Source organism: Callospermophilus lateralis, chromosome 4 (genome assembly GCF_048772815.1).
Source record: "Callospermophilus lateralis isolate mCalLat2 chromosome 4, mCalLat2.hap1, whole genome shotgun sequence".
Lineage (NCBI taxonomy): Eukaryota > Metazoa > Chordata > Mammalia > Rodentia > Sciuridae > Callospermophilus > Callospermophilus lateralis.
In genome coordinates this window covers 105,166,606-105,190,274 of record NC_135308.1, presented here as the reverse complement: position 1 = coordinate 105,190,274, position 23,669 = coordinate 105,166,606, and the positions used below count along the sequence as shown (strand labels likewise).

At 36.0% G+C, this 23,669-nt stretch overlaps 1 protein-coding gene across 2 annotated transcripts in view; it reads left to right on the top strand.

Annotated features, from left to right (window-relative positions):
- The first annotated feature begins 3,482 nt into the window (after positions 1-3,482).
- Positions 3,483-23,669, top strand: part of Nell2 (neural EGFL like 2) — a 366,697-nt gene continuing 346,510 nt past the window's right edge. The window contains exons 1-2 of one of the 2 annotated variants that reach the window (XM_076852784.1): positions 3,483-3,552; positions 3,985-4,113. In XM_076852784.1, the coding sequence (XP_076708899.1) occupies positions 3,498-3,552; positions 3,985-4,113 (184 nt within the window). In that variant the 5' untranslated portion in view covers positions 3,483-3,497. Of the gene's footprint in view, positions 3,553-3,782; positions 3,835-3,984; positions 4,114-23,669 lie in introns of those variants that run through there. The other variant, XM_076852783.1, reaches the window with a different exon arrangement.

Below are 23,669 nucleotides of genomic sequence, written 5' to 3'. Positions count from 1 at the left end.
AGGTTGGTTCCACAGTTTGTCTATTGTGAGTTGTGCTGCTATGAACATTGATGTGGCTGTGTCCCTGTAGTATGCTGTTTTTAAGTCCTTTGGTATAGACTGAGGAGTGGGATAGCACCGTCAAATGATAGTTCCATTCTAAGTTTTCTGAGGAATCTCCACACTGCTTTCCAGATTGGTTGCACCAATTTGCAATGCCACCAGCAACTTAGGAGTGTGCCTTTCCCCCCACATCTTCGTCAACACTTATTATTGCTTGTATTCTTGATAACTACTATTCTGACTGGAGTGAGATAAAATCTTAGAGTAGTTTTGATTTGTATTTCTCTAATTGCTAGAGCTGTTGAACATTTTTCATATATTTGTTCATCGATTATATATCTTCTTCTGAGAAGTGTCTGTAAAGTTCCTTAGCCCATTTATTGATTTGGTTATTTGTTTTTTTAGTGTTAAGTTTTTTGAGTTCTTTATATATCATGGAGATTAATGCTCTATCTGATGTGCATGTGGTAAAAATCTACTCCCATTCTGTAGGCCCTCTATTCACTTCATTGATTGTTTCTTTAAGCAAAAAATTTTAACATTGTCTAAAATGAATATTAGTGTATATTGATATAATAAGAATACAACCACAGCATAAAGAGATGAGGATACACTATATAGTGGAAATGTTTCTATGTTCCAGTTGAAGTGGTACATATGGACTCTATGTAGAAGGTGAAAAGTTAAGTCAGCATATTGTATTCCCTAGGATACCAATTTTAAAAGCTGCAAAAGAAGATATAGTAAAACGACATACAGATACTGGGCTGGGGTTCAACAACTTGAACTAGCATGGGTGAGGCTCTGGGTTTGAGTCTCAGCACCACATAAAAATAAATTAAATAAAGGTTAAATTTAAAGAAAAAAGACATCCAGAAAATACAGACATCATGAAAATTTTGGTATTTAGTGGGTAGAGATCAGGAATACTACCAATCATTCTAAAAGGCACAAAGCAGACCAAACCCAAAATGTTGGTAACTCTAAGGTTGAGAATCCCTGCCCTAAATAATACTTTTATTGTAGTTTTTCAAACTTTATCCTTTGGTTTTATTGAAAAAACTTTCTGCCCCCATCTGTACTCCTATTTTAATAATTTCCCTGATATCTAATTAGGTCAAATAGAAGTAAAGTAGCAGGTTCAGCTGGAATAATTTGGGGTACCAAATATAGTTCTTCTGGAGGGAACACAAGTGTATGTGTGGTACTGGATACAAGCCATCAGCTTTTAGCATGTCATAAGTAAGAGTCAGAGAAACTGGAGAATATCCCTAATTTTATGATTTGTTTGAGTACAACTATGTTAGGGAACTTCTGCATGTAATTATGTGTGTATACATATATTTATATTCTTTCATTTTCTCTTCCAATATATTTTAAGTAATGACATTACCTAAAATTTATGTAACTCTTACAGGTATTTATTACACTGTCATATTTTGAATGTATTTCCATAGAAAGATTTTTAATTCTTTGAGGAATATTCTTTGAATTAATTAATACAATGAAATTAACTTTATTTGGTGTAGTTTTAAATATTTAGGTAGTTTTATAAAAACCAATTTCATCACATATAAGTACTGGAATATTTCTCAAAGTTTACAAAATTACAATTAAGTGGATTTTTTCACAAACATAGTATTAACAATTAAACTGGAAAAAAACTTTCAAATTCGGATTTGTTTTCTCTAAAAACTTCCAAGATCAGAGCTTAAAATGCCCCTCTTCCACTATACTTTAATACTGTATTTATGTGTCTACGTACATACATGCATATACACGTATACATATACAATGTATACTAAGCATATTATAAACATTCATCATTATATCCTGCCCTATAGGAACCTCAGATTACCCAGTTAGCATTTTAGTAACAAGCTGTGTCAGATCCAGTTGGAGAAGTCAAAATTTACTTGTTTGGATGGAAGGTTAAGAAACACAATTGGCCCTTGTTCTGATCAATATTCTAATCCTTTTGGAACCGTTAACTTTTCCGAAATGGAAATTGAATGCCTTTCCTAAAAATGTACCTCAAAGTTTGAGGGCTTTGTTGACAAGCATTATGTGCCTTTGACCCTGAATGTACTTTTTGCCTGCTGAGAAATAGAGCACAATGACCTTACTTTTATGGTTCTGAGTATGTATGGTGAAGATTGGATAGCCTGTATGAGTGTAGTCAACCATGGGGTGTCTCTTCTCTCTCACCGGGACTCATTCTTTCTTCCTTCCCTCCTTCCTTCCATTCCTCCCTCCCTCCTTCCCTTCTTTCTTTCCTTCCTTCCTTCCTACTGCCTTGACTTCTGCTACTGTGTGGTTGTCCTGGAGAACCCGGGCCTAGGTCCTCCACGTTGGCTTTGGCAGGGGGCGCGCGAGGTCCCGGAGCTGTCCAGCAGCTCCTAAGTTATTTCCGCACTCTCCAAGCCAGGGAAGCTCTCCAGCGCCCCGCCCCGGGCTGGGAAAATCTCCCATAGGACTCCCAGGGTGTCCCAGGCTCGCCACCCATCTACAGCAATTTCTCTTCTTCCTCCGAGTCCCGTGAGCTTTGGTGGCCTTCTCCTTGCGCCCGGTGCTGCTCCCGAGCCCTGTGCACGAGTGTACTTGGTCTTCACCCCTTTGCCTTAAGAGTGGCCTCTCATTCTACCTTCCCCTCCAGCAGCTGGGTGGTCCTTTCTGTCTCTCGGTCTGTCTTTGGAGATACGCGCCCGAAACCGAGGGGTAAGAGCAAAGACCACCCATCAACTTAGCACCTTGAATTTAAATCTTTCAATCCGGAAAGGAGATTGGCATTGCCGGTCAGCGAGAGAAGGAGGGAGGAGGGCGGAGGCTGCAGTGGCTCGGGGGCTCGCCAGACCCAGCCAGGAACCCGGGAGCCCGTGCTGGAGAGGGACAGTGAGCGCCAGCCTCGCCCTGGCAGCCCCTCCTTCCAATTCCTCTCTCCGCCTCCGGGCCCGCCCCTCCCTCCAGGAGGAGCCGTCTCTCCTCCGCGCGTCTCCCGACGCTTTCTCCATTGTCTCTGCCTTTACAACAGGTTCGGGCGGCTGGGAAGAGGGCGGGTGCGGGGCTGCCCCAGCCCAGGCTTTCTGGGGCCCGCCTTCCTTCCTCAGGGTGTGCGCATCTTGGGCTGCATTTATTCGGCTCGGGAGGTAATTCCCCAGCAGAGCAGGTCCCGGGCGAGCCCGACCCCTCCCTCCCAATCTCCTCCCATCCCGCTCCGCCGCCTGGGCTCTCCGTGTGGGAATGATGAGCGCATTGGAGGCTCTAAGTTCTTCACGCGTCTCCGGGGGCCTCCCTTTTCTTTCTTAGGCCACCAAATCGTGTTAATCCTACTAATCAGTAAACCCGAGGCAGCTGGAGGAGAGGCACACGCTATTTTCTCGCTTGATTCCAAGAACCTCTTCGATTTTTATTTTTATTTTTAAAGAGGGAGACGATGGACTGAGCAGATCCACACCATGGAGTCTCGGGTCTTACTGAGAACCTTCTGTTTGATCTTCGGTCTCGGGGCAGGTGAGTGGTCGTAAAGCCAGGGCGGGGAAAAGGGATGGCTCCCGCCTGGGGGCTGGCAGGGAACGCCTCGCTTTTCCTGGACCCGAAGTAGGTCTGGAGTAGGGGGCGGGTTTGGATTTAGAATTTGTGTGTGTGTGTGCTTGCCTTGGAGACAGTGAGGCGGGTCACACCGCTGATCAGGTTTGAGGGCTGAGGGGGAACTTCCTACAGAGAGGGGCTTAAAGTAGGTCATGGAAATAGGACTGGGTGCCCCGCTATTTAAAGCTTGGCTGCTGATCTCAGGTAAGGCTTTCCGCGGTGGAGGAGGGAGTCGCCTCTCGTCATCACTTCTCAATATTGTCGCGAAGACGCGGTTCTTTGCTGCCTTGGAGTAAGAGGATTGCGTTTTAATGGAGCTTTTTCTTTCTTTTCTCCTCCTCCCCACTCCACCAGTGTGGGGACTTGGGATAGACCCCTCCCTGCAGATCGACGTCTTAACAGAGTTAGAACTTGGAGAGTCCACTGCTGGAGTGCGCCAGGTCCCGGGGCTGCATAATGGGACGAAAGCCTTTCTCTTTCAAGGTATGATCCAGTGCAGTAAGTCCTCAGTGCGGTTTTAGTTGCCATAGCCTTGGGAAGAGTTGGCCCGGCCTCTCCTCCTAACTTTGCCTTGCTTCATGGATGACAGTATCTGAGCTGAGGGTTGAGTGTAAGACACATTGTCGGATCTCTTTTTAAGTGTCTTGGTTTTTCTCCAGTCCCTCACCTTACTTCTCATTTTGTACTCTCGCCAGTCTAATGAAGAGTCCCTTAATTACCGGAAACCCCTATGGCAGATGGTTGATTTTGTAGTCTGGGGAACAATAAATTGTAACACAAACGCCTCATTTGGGTGAAATTGATTTAGGTAGGAAACAAGATAGCTTAATCTTAGTTAAGACATTGATCTCTGAAAGTTTCAGGTGCAGTGGTGCCTTACTGGGAGACCTTTCTTTGTGGGGGTAGTGTTTCTGGAAAAATGTATACCTCTTAGTATTTTTTAATCTACTGTATATAACAAGTACACTATATGTAAGGCAGAATTCATCACGGAAAGATCATCGTTCTTCCTTCTCCACCAAATGACAAGAGGAATATTTTGAATCTTTGAATATTTTAAAATATTTTGAAAATATTTTAAGTAAAAAATCTTAATGTCTTCTATATCCATTTATTATATGCTTATGGTTTTAAAACTTTTTTTGAGTCAGTGGACAGGGCTATGCGCAAATGACTACTTTTCAAATTATATTTAAATGTGTTGTACAGTCACAAGGAATTTCAGTGCAATAAACTTTAATTTTGATTTAGTAAAGCTTTTGAAAATTACTTGGTTTGTGGAAAGATATTGTAATATGAGCTTCTGAAAGGTAGCTAAACACAGAAACACTAGATTTAGATATAGTGAAAGATAGATGAAGGGAAAAAAGAAATGGAGTATGGTTCAACATATCTGATGGAATAAGGGGTCTTTCCCCATGCCAACTAGATTTTTCTTTGGCTATTTTGGGGCCATGTCTTCCTAAGAAGTGCAACTCATAATTAATAAAGGGTTGAATGTGCAAAATACATCCACTCCAGCAGATCTGCCACCAAGAAATTGGAATCACATAAACTTGAGTGTTTCTCTAGTGGTGTCATTGCCTGTTATAGCCAGTATGTGTCACCATGGACAGTAACACCAAAGCTCACAGTTGGGAAAGGAGGAAATTGACATGTGTTGCGTTTATTTAAAACAAGTTTGCTTTTACCAGAAACTAAAATGAAATTTTCTTTTCTAAAAACTGTCCTTTTAATTTTATTGTTAATTTGGTGTTTTTATTGTGACAGATATTTAAGATAGTATCTTATTTACTTAAAGACCTTGTTTTGGAGGGTGGGGCTTAAATACTATATCTTTTAAAAACAATGTCCCAACCTAAGAAAGGAAATAAAGGCTCAGCTGTCAGCAAAATTCAGAGTTTAATAAGCATGTTATCGGGCTAAGCCTTTGTTTTTTGTTGTGTATTACTTTATCTCTGATTTTCAGTTTCTGTGAAATGGAAAACAAGTCATTTCATTACTGCCAATTCAAGTAACTTGAAAACTTTAAAGAATCTAAAGCTTCTAATAAAAAATGGTATTGAAGTGCTCTTCATATTTCCAAAGATCCTTTAAATTCTATTAGTGTTCTTCCTGGCTTCATATGAAGAATGCCTGAACTGTCACAAATAGTAACCCTCAGGAATGTACATTTTATGTGAGACAATTGGAAAACTAGATATCAGACAGTTTCTTGAAAGTAGTCTCAAGGAACCAATATTTTTTTCCTGGTTAATTTTAAAAAAAGAATGTTTAGCATTTATTTTTATTTAATTTCCAGCTTCTTTAAGATAGACATTATGTTCCAAATACTAAGACACATGAAACATGTTTTCTTTGAATCATCTTAAGTAACTAGATATTAATGTACATTGATGATTTGATTGTTTTGTTTCATGATTGATACCAAGCCCACTATTGAGACAGAGTAAATGCTTACAAATATACTTTTGAAGATATGGTTTCATTTCCTGCCAAATTATGAACTTTATTTCATGTAGCCAATAATTCAGTAAGTATTTACTGCCTGCTGTGTTCTCAGTAGGCATGTATTACTGATGTATTGATTATGCTCTAGTGATTTCTCTTTTTATAACATTTGGATTCCAAAATTGAAAACAAATGGACCTTTGACTCTGAGTGGTAGTTCTGCATTACTTTGTAAAGGTATTTTCTCTGCTTTTAGGATATGGAAGGTTTTGTTAAGAAGTCAGTTCTGAGTCTTGCTGCTTCATTGTATCTCATGGGTTTAGAGAAACAAAAGCATTGGAACTCTGGAGATTTTATAGACCCATTTATAGTGAATTGAGGGTACTGCAGATATTTTATATGGTGTGTAAAATGTCACAGCAGGAATAGTAACAAATTACAAAAATCTGCGAGATGCTCTCAGTTTTCTTATGAACCTATCATATAGGTCTCTTTGTGCTATCAGATGTGTTCTAAATAGATAGAAGAGATTTTGAACTGTCAGATTTCTACTTCAATAACAAAACTCTTTTTTTTCTCTCTTAGCTTTAAAATAAAGAAACTTCTCTCTCTCTCTCTCTCTCTCTCTCTATATATATATATATATATGTAAAATATATATATATATTTTACATATATATATATATATCTGCCCAGATTTTTACTTATTTAATATTAATTCTTCCTTTTGCCTACTTCATTTTTCTCTTTAGTGATTTTTGAGATGCATACAATTCACTACTTTTTGAAACTATGAATAATCTTTGTAAATTAGTACGAAACATGAATATATTATTAATACATTATTATATGTTTATAGTCACAACAAATGGAAATATATTTCAAAGTCATATTTTTTATTGTAATAGCAATCATAGTATCAATAAAATGGTTTCATTGTTGCTAAAATTTATTTTATAGCTGCTTTAGAAATTTAAGTTTTAAGATGTTAAATTAGATCATCACTTAATAAATGTGGCTTTCAATCTGTCCCTATTGCATTAGTTTTCCCAAGAAAAAAGTGTTCAGGCAATATATATGGCATTACATTAGGATATTCTAGTGATTTCTAGCTGTATTCTTAGTCATAGCTACAAATATACACTTATTATTATTTAAAGAAATGGAGGAGTGAATTCTGACAGTGAGAAAGACCTACAAATAGTAGCAAAGAGTCCTGAAATCTTAAGGACTAGTGCAGTTACTTTGTTTTAAAGTCTAGGAAATGTTTTCCAAGATAACAATCACAATAATGTTCTTTTCTATGTGTATATAAAAGATAAGGAATGAGAGTGCACAGAAGCAAAGTTTTAGGACTTTCTTGCAAAATAAGCATGAATTTTAGATCTTTGATTTTTTAACAATTCATCTGTCCAGGTTCCCCAAATAGATAGTTTCATCTATTGGCTTAAGAAAATTTCTTCTAAAGTGTTCATAGATTTTGTAATCTTACTAATCCCCACAGAAGTAGATAAAATAAAAGTGTATTTTTTCCCGAGTTGATAATTTAAAAATAAATTTAGTAATTATTTTTAAAGAACATTAAAATATAAAAAGAAAATCTACAAATCTACTCTCATGCCAGTTTGAAAATGGAATGAAATAAGGACATTGATTTAGTAGGCCAAGGTAACTGAATTAAGTAAAGCAAGGTGTCAATAAGTACTTGTATGATAGTTAATGGGCACATCTAAACTTAGGGGTGATGGTCATTGATGCCCCAGTAGAGTAAAATAACACAGTGATTAAGAGATGTACTTAGAAACCAAAGAGACTAGTTATGTTACTATGGTGAATGCCCTTTATTTCGGTAAGCATCAGTATCCTTGATTATAAAATGAATAATGTTATGAATATTAAGCAAGTTACATTCATTCATCCAAATGAATTATTCCTATGTGTTATTAGGTGTATGATAAAGAAGTAGAACTTACCTTTGTCTTCATAGTGCCTTAAAAACAGCTATTAAGTAATTATACAGATAACTTAATCACCATTAAGATAAATTATATGAAAAACTGTGGGTGTAATGGGAACTGTATTCTAGTTTGGGGAATCAAAGGGTCAGGAAAATTGTCTGAGGAAGAATCGTTTATGCTGATAACTGAGGGATACATAAGGGGAGTCTGGAAAGAAAGACTGAGGGAATTCAGGGAGGAAGAATAACACAGGCAAGGGGAATGGTATGAGCAAAGATCCTGAGAATAGAATGAGCATGGTGCATTTGAGAAAATAGAAGAAGTCTAGAAGAATGGAGACACATATGAAATGAAGCTAATGAGTATAGCAGGGACCAGGTTACATGGTAGATCACATTAATAGAGCAGAATTGAAAAGCCATCATTATATAGATGTGTATTGTGGTAGGTAGAATAATAGTCCCTCAAAGATGTTCTTGTTCTAGTTCTTGGAACCTGAGAATTTTATGTATATTATATGACAAGGTTGCTAATTTGCTGGTCAGAAGATAAAGAAGCTGCAAGGGACTATCTGCATGGGCCCTCTGTAATCACAAGTCCTTTAAATATGTAAGAGACAGGTAGAAGGGTCAGTATCAGAGTTCTTTGATCAGAGTCAGTATTTGAGTTTTGTGATGTGAAAAAGACTAGACCAGCCATTGCTGGCTTTCATGATGGAAGAGGGCCCAGAATCAAGGATTGTTAAGAAGTCTTTAGAAGCTGGAAAAGTCAAGAAAATATTTTTCCTTAGAGTCTTCAGAAAGAACACAGCACTGCTGACACCTAGATTTTTGTCTAGTTAGGCTAATTTTGGATTTCTGACCTCCAGAATTGTGATGTAATAAATTTATGTTGACTGATGTCACTAAGTTTGTTGTGATTGGTTTTAGCAGTGATTGGAAACTAATATGTTTTGGTATATGGAAGTGGGGTACTTCTGTAAGAAATAACTAAAAGTTTGGAAGCGGTTTTGGAGTTGGTCAATAGGCAGATAGAATTTTGAGAACATACTAAAAAAGTTCTTGATTTCCCTGAATAGGATTTTAATTGAAATATGGATGTTGGTGACTCTATTAGGGAGGATTCAGAAGAAAGTGAAGAGCATGGTAGAGAATCTAAATCTCCTTAAACATTATCTAAGTCATCATGAACCAACTGTTGATAAAAATATAGATGTTAAAGACACTGTCAGAGAGGACTCAGATGGAAATGAAGAACTTGTTATTATAAACTAGAGGAAAGAATATCCTTGTTTGTGTAGTGGTAGGAAACTTAATTGAATTGTGTCTTTCCATCATGTAGAAAGCAGCACTCAGCACTTTAATTTTTTTTTTTTTTTTAGTTTTAGATGGAAGCAATATCTTTACTTATTTATTTTTATGTGGTGCTGAGGATAGAACCTAGTGCTCATGCATGTGAGGCAAATGCTATACAACTGAGCTATAATGCCAGCCCTAAAGCAACACTTAAAAAAATTATTTAAAAAGTTTTAAATTTGTTCTAATTAGTTGTACATGACAGTAGAATACATTTTGACATATTGTACACAAATGGAGCACAACTTCTCATTCTTCTGGCTGTACATGGTCCAGAGTCACACTAGTAGTATATTCAGGCATGTATTTAGGGAAATAATGGCTGAGTCATTCCATTGTTATTTCAATCCCAACACCCGCTCCCCTCCCCTCTGCACAATCCAAAGTTTCTTCATTCTTCCTTGTACCTTATACCCCCAATTATGGATCAGCATTCACTTATGAGAGAAAACATTTGGCCTTTAGTTTTTTGGGTTTGGCTTATTTTGCTTAGCATGATATTCTTCTGTTCCATCCATTCACCTGCAAATGCCATAATTGCATTTTTCTTTAAGGCTGAATAATATTCCATTGTGTATATGTACCACATTTTCTTTATCCATTCATCTATTAAAGGACATCTAGGTTGGTTCCATAGTTTAGCTATTGTGATTTGAGCTGCTATAAACATTGATGTGACTGTGTAATTGTAGTATGCTGATTTTAACTCCTTTTTGAGTGGGATATGTGGGTCAATGGTAGTTCCATTCCAGGTTTTCTGAGGAATTTCTATACTGTGGAAAGCAGCACTTTTAAACAATTAACTTGTATAGTAAGCTGAAGTGATTTGTAAGAAAAATGTTGAAGGTATACTTTGCCTTTTCTTGCAGCTTATAGTAAAATATGAGATGAAAGAGAGAATTTGGTGAAGAATTGTTTAGCAAAAAGGATCCAGGACATGATATTTGAGAAATCCTCTGCCCATTTATATTACACACACACAAAAATGTTAACTATGAGATTCACCATCCAGGAATGGCTGTTCTGGAGAGAAAACCAATAGTATGGCTAGAAAATATTTTGCTAGTGTCTCAGAAGTACAGAAGGTCAGATTGCAGTTAGGGATCTTTGAAGGACAGGTAATTCATGGATACCCTCAATTATTTCAGCAGAGGTCAGGAATTTTTTTTAAAAACTTCATTTTTATTTCCCCTCTTTTCCCTCTTGTTTTTCAGTACTAGGATTGAACCCAGGAGTGCTCTACCACTGAGCTACATACCGAGTCTTTTTTTATTTTTATTTTTTATTGTTTTTGAGATAGGGTCTTGCTAAATTGCCCAGGTTGATCTCAAACTTGTGATACTCCTCCCTTGACCTCCTGAGTTGCTGGGATCACAGGTGTGAGCAGTGCACCTAGCTAGAGGCCAGGGATAGAGATAGAATTATTCAGGAAATATCTGTGGAGTTATCTTTTTATCTGAGGAATATCTATTTCCCCCAACTATGAGTGAATCTCCATGATATACAAACCTATGAAGTTCTGAAGAATACTATACCAGGAAAAATGCTGCTGCTGGCTCTGCCTGAGTCAGAGGATAAAATGGGAGAAGAGGATAAAATCTCAAAATTTCTAAAAGCAAGAAAAAAATTTCTTTGTTGTAAACATGGGTCACCTTTCATAAAAAAGAAAATTTTTTATTTGTTTTAATTAGTTACACAGGACAGTACAATGACCTTGATATATCATACATTTCAATCAGATGGCATATAATTTCTCAAAAAAAGAAAATTTAATTAAAGGGAAGCAATGAGATGCTAGTAGGTGAAGTTAAGAATCATAGAGGATTATTCTCAAAACTTGACAACATGTGGTTTTCCCCCTGTCTGGATTTCATAAGATTTGAAACTTTTATTATTCTTAATATAATTTTTAAATGACAAATGTAAGTTGTAACATTTTTCAGGTACAATGTGTTTTTAACTACATACATTGTGGAATATCCAAATAAAGCTGATCAGCAAGTTCATTTTAACACATATTTACAAATTTTTTGATGAGGACACTTAAAATTTAGTGTCCTAGAGGTATTTGAAAGTACAATGCCTTGTTTTTAAAATATTTTTATTGGAGCATTATAATTGTATATAATGGTAATATTTGTTATTATACATACATACATACAATATAACAATATGATTTGGACAATATTGTTCAGTATTCTCTCTTTCCCTCCCCTTCTTCTTCTTCCTGGTCTCTTTCCTCTACTCTACTGATATCCTTTTGATTTTCATGAGCTCTACCCCTACCTTTCGTTTTCTTTTTTCCTCTCTAGAATTACAGTTACCATATGGGCTGGGATTGTGGCTCAGCAGTAGAGCGTTTGCCTAGCACAGATGGGACCTGGGTTTGATCCTCAGCACCACATAAAAATAAAGACATTGTGTTGTGTCTATCTACACCTAAAAAATAAATATTGAAAAAGAATTTTTTTTAAAAAAAAGAATTACAGTTACCATATAATACAGCAGAACTTCTGAACTTATTTTTCCATTTAATTGAAAAATTTTTATCCTTTTACCAACATCTCCCTGATGATTTTTCTCCTACACTCAGCTCCTGGTAACTACTGTTCTACTCTGTACTTGTAGGAGTTATTTTTCAGATTCCACATATGGATGAGATCATGTGGTATTTGTCTTTCTGTGCCTGGATTATTTAACTTACTTTAATGGCTTCCAGGTCCATCTATGTCATAAACAGTGACAGAATTTTCTTCTTTAATGTGGAACAATATTCAATTGTGTATATATACACCACATTTTCTTTATTTATTCATCTGAGGATGGGTACTTGGGTTGATTCTCTATTTTGGCCATTGGGCATAATTCTGCAATGAAAGTAGGAGTCCATTGATCTCTTTGACATAATAATTTAATTTCCTTTGAATTTACACCCAGAAGTGAGAATGTTGGATCATATGGTAGTTCTGTTTTAAACTTTTTGGTGGTACTTCCCACACTGATTTCCATACTTTAAGGGATGTGCCAATTTATATTCTCATCAGTGAGAATATAATATGCACAGGTTCCCTTTTCTGCACAGCCATGGCAATGTTTGTTATTTTTACTTCTTTTTGATAAAAATTATTCTATTCTAACAGGTTTAGGTGCTATCTCATTGTGGTTTTATTAATTAGTGATGGTAAACATTTTTTCATACTTCTGCTAGTCCTTTGTGAATATTATTTTGAGAAATGTGTATTCAGCTCTGTGTCTTAAAAATTGTTTTGCTTGTTTAATTGCTATTAAGTTGTTTAGTTTCTTACATATTTTGGATATTAACCCATTGTCAGGTTTATGGTTTGCAAATATTTTCTTTCAGTCAGTAGGTTAGTTTTTCACTTGTTGCTTCCTTTTCTATGTAGAAGCATTTTAGTTTAAGGTAATCCTTATCTATTTTTACTTTTGTTGAATTTGGTATGATATTCAAACTATTATTGTCTAGACCAATGCCCTTGAGGTTTTCTCACTTTTTCTTTTAGTAGTTCTATGGTTTGGGGTCTTACATTGAAGTCTATAATCCATTTTGAGATTTTTTTTTTGTATGTAGTTTGAGGTAAGGGTCTAACCGCTCTGACTTGAACTTACAATTCTATTTCAATTAAGATTTAAACTGTAGCAATACCATGGTTGTTGGAAAAGATATTTGATTTTAGTCTTTTAAAATCTGTTGACTCATTTTTTTGGCCTAACAAATGATCTATTCTGGAGAGTGTTCCATGAGTGCTTGAGAATTTGTATTTTTCTGTTATTGGATAGAATGTTCTATACATATCTATTAGGTCCATTTAATTTTAAGTATAGTTTAAGTCCAATGTTTCCTTATTGATTTTCTGTCTGGATGATATGTGCATTGCTGAAAGTGGGTTATTGAAGTCCCATATCATTATTATTTTGATATATTTCTCCTTTCACATCTATTAATATTTGCTTTATGTATTTAGTTATTCTGGTTTGGGTCCATTTTTCTCTACAGTTAATTATTAGATACCCTTGATGAATTGACCCCAGAGCTTATATGACCTATGAACTTTTTTTTATTTACAATTTTTGTATTGAAGTCTATTATTTTATCTTGAGTTAAGTATAGCTACCCCTACCTTTTTGTTTTGTTTTGTTTTTCATTTGCATAGAAATCTTTTCCCATCCCTTCACTTTCATCCTCCATGTGTCTAAAGGTGAAGTGACTCTCTTTTAGGCATCATATAGTTGATTCTTTTTTCTTTTTAGGAAACCCATTTAGGAACACTTGTCTTCTGATTGGAAAATTTAATATATTCAGAGTTAAAGTAATTATTGCTAAGTAAGGACTTACTGCTGTTATTTTGTTAATTGCTTTTTGGTTGTCTTGTAGACTCTTTAGTTCCTTTTTCTTTTGAAGTTTTCCTTTGTTATTAGCTGATTTTGTTTGGTGATGATTTGCTTACTTTTTATCCTTTCTATATCTGTTAAATATTTTTCCTTTGTGGTTACAATGAGACTTACACAAAACATCTTGTATTATAATGTGCAGTTTTAAACTGCCAACAAGTTAAATTTGATCATTCAAAAAATAAAATCCTTGCACTTTACCTTCCCCACAGACATTTTGTATTAACAGTGTCAATGTTTACGTATTTTATATGTGTATTTGTTAACAAATAATTGTAACTTTTATCATTTAATATTTTGGTCTTTTATCTTTCATAATTAAGTTATGAATGATTTATACAACACTGTTACAGTCTGAATATTCCAAATTTGATTTTGTACTTACTTTTACCAGTGAGTTTTATACTTTTACATTTTCATATTACTCCTCATTGTCCTTGTGATTAGCTTGACAAAGTCCTTTTACCCTTTCTTATAAGACATGTCTAGAGTTGATTAACTTTCTCTGCTTTCATTTGCCTAGAAAAGGCTTTCTTCTACTTCATTTTTGTAGGACATCTTTGCCAATTACAGTATTCTTGGTTGGTAGGGTTTTTGCTCTAGCACTTTGAACGTGTTACTCCACTTTCTGCTGACCTTTAAGTTTCTTCTGAGAAATTTTTTGTTAGCCTTTTTGGAAATTCATTACATGTGATTTGGTTCTTTTTTTTCTGCTTTTAGGATTCTCTTTTATCTTTGAATTTTGATAGCTTGTTGATATGTGTTATGCCAGTATTGTTCGCATTGAATATGTTTGGAGAACTTTGACCTTTCTGTACTGGTATATTTATATATTTTTCTACATTTGTAAAGTTTTCTGCAGTTATTTCATCAAGATTTCAACCCTCTTTTTTTTCCCTTAAACTGTCATAACTCTATAAAGTTTTCTGTCTTGATGTCAGTTCTATAAATCCCACAAAGTTTCATTATTCCTTTTCATTCGGTTTTCCTTTTTCTCCTCTGCTTGTGTATTGTCACATAACTTATCTTCAAGTTCACCTAATCTTTCTCTGCTTGATCAGTTCTACTGATGTTGCTCTTTATCATATTTTTCATATCTTTCACTGTATTTTTCAGCTCTCTAATTTCTATTTGATTTTAAAGAATGATTTCAGTTACCCTATTAAATTTATCATATTGGTTTAGTTTTCCCCTGATTTTGTTGAATTATTTCCCAGTATCTTCTTAAAGTTTGCCGACTTCTTCATGACATTATTTTTTTAATTATTTGACACTCAATTCATTTATTTTCATTTCTTTGGGTCCAACTACTGGAAGATTATTGTGTTCTTTTGGTAGTGTTATGACTCTGTTTTTTCATGTTTCCTGTTGCCTTATATTAATGACTCTGCATTTGAAAAAGTAGGAACTTTTCCTAGTCCTTGTAGGCTGGCTTTGATTGGGAAAGCCCTTCATTGGTCAGTGTGTCCAGAGATTCTCGGCAGGGCTATATGTTGTGTTCTATCATTGGGCTTGTTGCTGAAGTTCTTGGGCAGGCTGTGTTGGTGCTTTCTTAGCAGGTGATTAGGACTATTGCCTGGATGCAGTGGTGTGGACCTATTGATTGAATTTGTGCAGCAGTTCTGGAGCCTATATTCACAGGGGACTGATCTGCACCCTGAGTCCACAGGGACTGTCCTAGTGCTGGTGTAGGCCCATAGCCTCTATTTGCTGGGGTGAGCCTAATGAGTAAGATTGTGTGGGACAGCTTGGTGTTGAAGCCTGGAACTGCAGGGTCCAGCCTGGTACTGGGAATGGCCTAGAACTTGGCTTGTCTGAGGGGTGGCCTGCAGCCTGAGTCAGTTAGGATCAGCTTCATGTACGGACTACTCCAGTACTTAGGGTAGCTGGGGTTTTCCTGGAAGTGGGTGGTTTTAAAGATAGAGTCTTCCCAATAGGCCCAAGCTGCAGTCTGCATGATCTTATCTGGCACTACAGTGGTCTTTAAGGCTCTGTCTGTGGGTATTGCTTTGGAACCTTGGGCCATGGCTGCCTGTCTAGTGCTGTATTTCACTGCAGAAAGTCTGATACAAAGAGGTCTGATACAAAGCCTGGTGTTCATTTCTCTTTACTTCTCCCAAGTGGCGACTATGTCTCCATGAGCTCTGCTCCCTGAGGTTTGGGAGGGATGACATGGATAATATAAAACTGTCTTTTTTTCCCCCTATTCAGTCTGTCTTTTCTTACTTCTGTACTACATCCAGGTTCTGTAATCTCACATCTGGTTTCCTTAGCTCTTGTGACGATATTTTTATGTGTGGATAGTTGTTCAAATTGGTGTATTTTCACAGAGGATGATCCCCTAAAAGTCCTCCTCTGCCAAGATATTGCTGATGTCTTGTTTCTAAGGTTTTTGATTTCATTAAGATTTAGATGAGATTTTGTGGGTATTTTGGGTTGGCATGAATGTTTTTGTATGTCAGATAGATATGAAACTTTAGTGGTCACAGAACAGACTGTGGTAGGCTGAATAATAATCTTCCAAATGTCTATATATGAATCCCCAGAACCTATGAATGTGTTATGTTACATGGCAAGGGGGAATTCATTAGAGATGTGATTAAGATTATTCAACTAATCATCTATCTTTACAATAAGGAGATTACCTTCGATTATCTGTTGGGCCCCATGTAATCATAGGGTTTTTAAAATATGGTACAGAAAGATAATTGAGTCAGTGTCAGGTTGATGCAGTGTGAGATTCAATTGGCCATTGCTGGCTTTCAGGCTAGAAGACAGACATGAGCCAAGGAATGTGGGAAATCTTTAGAAGCTATAAAAAGGAAAAAAAAAAAGTAAGTATCCCTTTAGAGCCTGAAAAAGGAACACAGCCCTGCTACACATTGATTTTACTTTAGTGCAAGCCATTTTGAACTTCCATCCTCTAAATCTGTTGGATAACATGTGTTGATGTAGCAATTAAGTATGTGATGATTTGTTGTAACAGCAAGAGGAAACTAACATATCTCTTGAGTATTATTAGCATTCATTTATTTGTAACTGAATTAACTTTCTTTTAAGCCCTCACCCAACTCTCAACTATGATTAAAAGTGTGTTGTATTTATGAGGTGATTGGAAACTTGATCTTGACAGTTAAAAATATCTTAGTCATTTGGTGTTTAACCTAGTATTTTATAGTAAATGCTGTCGTGAAGAGATTATCCCCATCATTTATGAGCTAATTCTCAGAACAAATAGAGTAAAATCTGGTGTCAGGTTTTCAGTTATATTCTGTTTTTTAAAATATTTGTTTTTTCAGTTATAAGTGGACACAATACCTTTATTTTATTTTTATGGGGTACTGAGGATCAAACCCAGTCCCTCACACATGCTAGACAAGTACTCTACCTCTGAGCCACAACCCCAGCCCTTCAGTTATATTCTTTAAAAAACAAAGTAAACCATTCAGAGGTAGAGAGGGTAAAATTATAAAGCATGAATCTTTTGGCAATAGAATAGACTGAATGTAGCATGTTTTTTGACACTCACTGAATATGGTAGCTACAATTATTGATAAGGGCAAGCATAACCAGTCTTCTGTGAAAAAGTGCCGGGGATATCTGAGGGTTTTGACATTAAGTTTGATTTGGGAAGTACATTCATCTTGAAAGACTCTGGCTAGTAGATGACTTTGAATATCATGGTTGAATGATACCACAAGAAACCAGAAGTAAGGACTGTTTTTCTTTGGCTTTTTCTGAATATTCTTTTCATGCTGGTTTCAGGACCCATTTTTTTTCAGGCACCAAGTCATTCTCCCATTTAAGTAAAAAAGGATTAGAGATGGTGCTGTTGGGAAAGAAATGAGTGGAACACAGCTCCCATGTCTTTCATTTGGCCTTATGCCAGGAACTGAGCACTGGAACATGTATTTTCTGAGCTGTTCTTGATGGCACCTCCACTGACCACCTTCATTCAGGGGGAGGAATGAGGAACCAAGACAGGTATCTGTTCCTACAAAGGAAAGATGCAGACTGACAACAAATTGCTACTTCAGAAGGTCACATTCAACTGGTTTAGACAAAGGAAAGAAATGATTGAGGTAATTATGTGTTCATACTGATGTGTATTAGTATTTGGGAGCATGGTCTCATGAGGTAGCTAGTTTGTGCTCTAGTCTTGGCTCCTTCATTAACTACTTATGTGGACTTCATCATGGTACTTATCTCTGCTTCTTAGGGTTGAGATGTAAGTTATAGGAATACAACTGTGTGTGACATTAAGCATTCAATAAATGTTAACTGTTATTTTTATTTTTGGATTTGACTCAGCAGCCAGTCTTACTTTGGTAGATTTTTTGGGGGGGCTCATAGGTGTAAGTTTTAGGTTTTGTGGAGGACTAAGGAAAGAAGACTTTTCATATGATAAAGGAGAGAGCAGATGAAGATAATCTGGGATGGGGTAAAACTGGCCCTGAAGTTTTTTCTGTGTTCTTTTTGCTGTTTTTGGCCTTATTGGAGAAAAGAAAATATGTGGGTTTGGGTAGAGGGGGATGAGGTGAGTGTATTCTGCTGTTGAACCACTGGGAACACAGAGATAACCAACAGAAGAAGGTTCAGGGTGTAGCTCCTTTCTATAGTTACCCAACATACAATACTTTTCAAGCATAATCCAAGTTTAGCTTAGGTTTTCTTTTATTTCCCTATTGAAAACATAAGTTCCATTGAGAAAGAATTATTCCCTGTATTTCAATTTTCCATTAACAACTGTGTTCCAATTTTCATCTTTGGATTGTTCTTCCTAGTTTTGATTCCTGTTGAACTTTTAGGACTCAGGTAAGTTGTCACTTTGGCTACAAATCATTCTTTTTGTTGATTTATAATCCCTTTTCCTGTTCTCTTTTAACATCCTTTGTTAAAATAAGCACCACATTGTATCATAGCTAGTTTTTTTAAAATGTAAAAAATATAACTACTTCCCTTTTACTTCCTTACATTCCTGTTCCAAGTTGCCCGCCTTTCTCACCTAGATTACTATGATAGCTACATAGGTGGTCTCCCTGCTTACATTTTTAGTCCCCTGCAGTCTATTCTCAACATAGTTGTTAGAGTGATCCTTTTAAAACATTAGAAATTTTCTGCTCTTATGGAGCTTACTTTCTAAACCAGAAAGACAGAAAGTACATATACGTAGTACATATCTTTTCACTGCTTTGCCCCGTACCCTTAATGCTTTCCCTTTTCATTCAGAATAAAAGACACAATTTTTAGACTTACAGAGTTCTAAATGAACACTCTTAACTCCGTCTCATTGCTTTTCTGATTGGTTGCTTGTCTCTTCACTTGTTGCTTTGCTTCAGCTCCACAGGTCAGGTAATCTTCTGCCTTAGGACCTTTTCACTGGCTGTTCACTCTGCCTGGAATGTTCTTCCTCCAGATATCTGTATGTTTTCCCCTGGCCTCCTTTAAATGTTTTTTTAACTATCAATTTTGCAGTGAGGATTTTTCTGATTACTATTATGGTTTGGATTTGAGATATCCCTCTGTTATAGTTTGGATATGAAGTGCCCCCCAGAAGATCATGTATTAATGCAGGAATGTTCAGAGGAAAGATTGAGTTGTGAAAGCTATAACCTAATGAGTCCATGCTAGATTGAATGGATTGACTGAGTGATAACTGTAGGCAGGTGGAGCATGGATAGAGAAATTGGGTTACTGTAAGGGTAGTCCCTGGAAAATTGCATCTTTCCTGCAGTCCCTTCTCCCCTTTCCGCCCACTTTCTGACCCCACCATGAGCTGTGCAGTTTTTCCTGTGCTGGGCCCTTCCCCCATGTTGTGCTGCCTCATCTTGGTTCCAGAACAATGAAGTTCACTCTGTATGGACTAAGACTTCTGAAACTACAAGTCTCAAATAAACTTTCTTTTCTCTAAGTGTTCTCGTCAGGTGTTTTATTCCCAGTGATAGAAAAGCTGACTAAAACAGAAATTGGTTCTAGGGCTGGGAGCATTGCTGTGACTAACCTGAGAATGTGGTTCAGAAGCTTTTGGAGCTGGTTTGCAGGAGGAATTTTGAAAAGTTTAGAGATACAAGCTGGAAAAACTTTAGAATGTTGGAAGGGAAGCTTAATGGGCTATTCTGGTGGGAGCTCAGAAGACCATAAAGGCAATAGAAATGTGGACTGTGCTCATGAGGTTTCAGAGAGAAATGAGGACTCTACTGGGAGCTGGACTAGATGATTTCACTCATGTTCTATTCTGGCAAAGAACTTAGCAACGTTTTGCCCATGGCCTGAGATTTTGTATGAGGCTGAATTTAAAAGTGATGGACTAACTAATTAATCTGTTGGAGGAAATGTCCAGGCATTACAGCATTCAGTCAGTGGCATGGATATTGCTGGCAACTTTTAGCCAAGTTTACTGTAAGGAATGGGAGCAGAAAGTAAAAGCTTAAATGTTAGTTAATGCAGGAATGTTCTAAGGTGAAATGCTTAGATTTTGAGATCTGTAACCTAATCAATGGATTAATCCATGTGATTAATTAGTAATTTAATTTGAATGGATTACTGGTGGTAAACTGTAGGCAGGTGGAGCATGCTTGGAGGAATCAGTTACTGGGTGTCCCCTTGGTGGGTTATATTTGGTCCCTGCCTCCTGGCTGTTTTTCCTGTGCTTCCTGGATGCCATGAGCAGACAGCTTTCCTCCACCTTGCCTTTCTTCCATGATGTTCTGCTTCATCTCAGGCCTGGAGCAATGGAATCAGTCACCCATGGACAGAACCTTTAAAACCCTGAACCCCAAATAAATTTTTCTTCCTCTATGTTGGTCTTGTCAGTCACTTTGGTCCTAGTGAAGAAAAGCTTACTAACATAATCACCAATTGAAATTACAACTTGTTGTCTTCTCCACAAATATTCTTGATACCCTTTACTCTGATCTCTTTAGTTTTTCTAACATTTATCATCTAACATATTGTATAATTACCTTATTTATCCTTGGAATTGTTTATTGTCTTTCTCTCCTTCTAGAAAGCAAGGTCCAAAAGGGCACAGTGATTTTTGAGTATTTTATTCAATGATATGTATTCCAAATATCTTGTATTTACTATAAATTCCATACTTATCTGTTAGATGAATATTCTGACTAAATTGTAACCTTCTTGTTATTTGTTGTGGTCTCCTGCCCTGCCATGTGGCACTCTTGATGTTATCAATAAGCTTCCAGTGAATAAATACTGGAGGCATCAAATTTACTCATGGGAAATCTTGTATCTTTCTTCTGGCAACATTATGTTTTATATATATGAAACTAACAAAAAGGTTGATGAGACCTTCTTTTAAATCAAAATACTTTCTTTTCTAGTCATAGAAAAGGTAAGAGGGTTGAGAAACAGGTAAAAAGCTAGTTTTGCTTTTTTTTACTGAATTACTGTAAGAATTACTCTTTTCTAGCCCATAATGATCTATACAGCATGTTGAAAAACCTAGATATACTGAATTCTTCTTAATAATGACAGTTTAAAACTTTAGTTTGAAAAAGTTATGAATTCAAAGTTTAGACACTCATTCATATGAAAGGACTGAGAAACATTTCAAAGGCAGATAAGGATTAATTTGTATTATTTATGCTGTGGTACTTCTCCATTATTGCAAATAAGCCAAACATACTGGAGTACATCCAGAGAACAGCAACTGGGGAGCTGAAAGGTTTGGAAACCATGCCAGATGAGGAATGGCTGAAAGAGCTTGGAATTTTAGCCTGGAGAATAAAAGACAATGATGTGGCAATTTCTTTTAGTTTTTGGAAGGACAGCCATGTATAAGAGGACTGAGATTGATTTTGTGTTGTTTTAAGAATAGTGATTCCCAAATGTCAGTTTGATGTGGTTTATTGACTGCCATATTAAAAAGACTCCCTTGCCCTCCTAAACTTACTGAATCTGAACTTTGGATGAATCCCAAGAATCTGTATTTTGAAAATGTTTCCTGTGATTCTGTTTGGCCACATTGTGAACTACTATCTCAAACTAAGCTGGTCCTATGGTGGCCACTAACCATAGGATGTGGCTCTTGAGTAGTTGAGACATGCCTAGAACAAATTGAGATGCAATGTAAGTGTAAAAGTACATAGTAGATTCTGAAGACTTTAGTATAAAAATGTAAAATATCATTAATTTTTGTATGTTGATTTTATGTTGAAATACTTTTTGATATAATGAGTCAAATAAACATGTTATTAAAATATAAATGTTTCTTTTTACTTTTTAGTGTAGCTTCTAGAAATTTAAAATAAGTATTTTAAATTTATATGACTTACTTATATGACTCACTTTTATGGTGCTCACTTTTACCAACACTGGTGTAAAGGGCAAAACTAGGATTTATAAAGTCAGGAAGAGACAGATTTTGAATCAATTCCAGAAAAATGCTTCTCACGATGTCCCCTGAAATCAGGTGTCTTGTCTTAAAGAATACCTATTCATCCATCCATCCATCCAATGTATTTCCAATATACTCAAGAAGAGGTTAAGTAACAGGGGGAAATATTTCAATGTATAAATATGGATAGAAGTTAGAATAAGGGATTTCTATGGTCACTTGACTTTCAAATGAGACTATTTTCTCTTCTTTTTAATTAACTGTTCTTTTAATTGTCTTCTTTGATGCCCAGAACATCCTGTTTTTCCATCTATCTTACAGTCCTTAACATTGTCAAAGCATTACTTTCTAAAAAGCATCTTGGATTGTTTTAGCACTCTCAAGTTTGCTATTTAGAATTATCCTGTCCTTTACAAGTGGGCTATGTACTGCATATCTATTTTGTAAATATTCATTTGTAATGGTAGTGATCTACTTTATTTCTTCCATGCACTGATGTTTTAGTGTCTGATCTATTTTACTTATTTATTTAAATTGAGAATCCCCTAGGCAAGCACTGTGTCTAATTCTGTGTTCATACAGTCTAATACATTGTACTGATGGACCATTAAATGTTCCAGAAAAAGTGCCAAATAGATTAAGTATTTCAGAGTGGAACATAACCTATATTTTTAGAACTTATTTAAATTTCCAGCAGTAATTGGTAGCTGAATATCCTCACTATGAGTTGTGTTTGTTGACATATACTTATAACTGAGCAGAGTTCTTTCTGGAGAATGACAGATTGTTAAAATGAAAACTAAAAAGGCATATAAAAATATTTGCTCTAGGCTACCAAGGAGATGTAGCACTCATAGTAACTAAATGCTGAATCTGGATGTTTCCTGAGATCCTGTTGACTTTGTTTGAAGGAGGCTATTTGTTGATGTATTCTTCCTAATTTCATCAAATTGTTAATTGTATTATAAATATATATTTATTTAAAGTATATGAGTACTTCAGAGAGGCGACTTATTTTATGATACTATCATTCATATGTTTGTTCCTCCTTCTGAGACTGATTTTTCAAGGTGTTCTGGTGTACTGTATTAGCAATATTGCTGTTGTAAATACTTTCTATTCCCTAATGATCAGAGTGAAATTATGTAGATTACTTAATAGGTAATTTAATTTAGGCAACTTAGAAAAGCATTGTGACTCTAGGTTTTATGTTTTTGCCTTTCAAATTAAAACAGGGATTTTTTACTCTGGGAAAAGAAACATTATCCAAATAAAGGGGAGAAATGTTTTAAAATGTTTCAAAGGGGGAGGATGACTGAGTCCAAATTTGAATCCAAAACTTTGGACTTGGGTTTGTTGGGAGTTTAATACACTTAATGTCTGACTATTATTTTGAAGAAATACATAGAACTGACTTTACTAAATTCCTTGAATTTAAAATTAAAGGATTAGAAATTAGAACTCATTTTACCTGTACTTGTAAAATTCCTAAATCAAATTTGAGTTGTC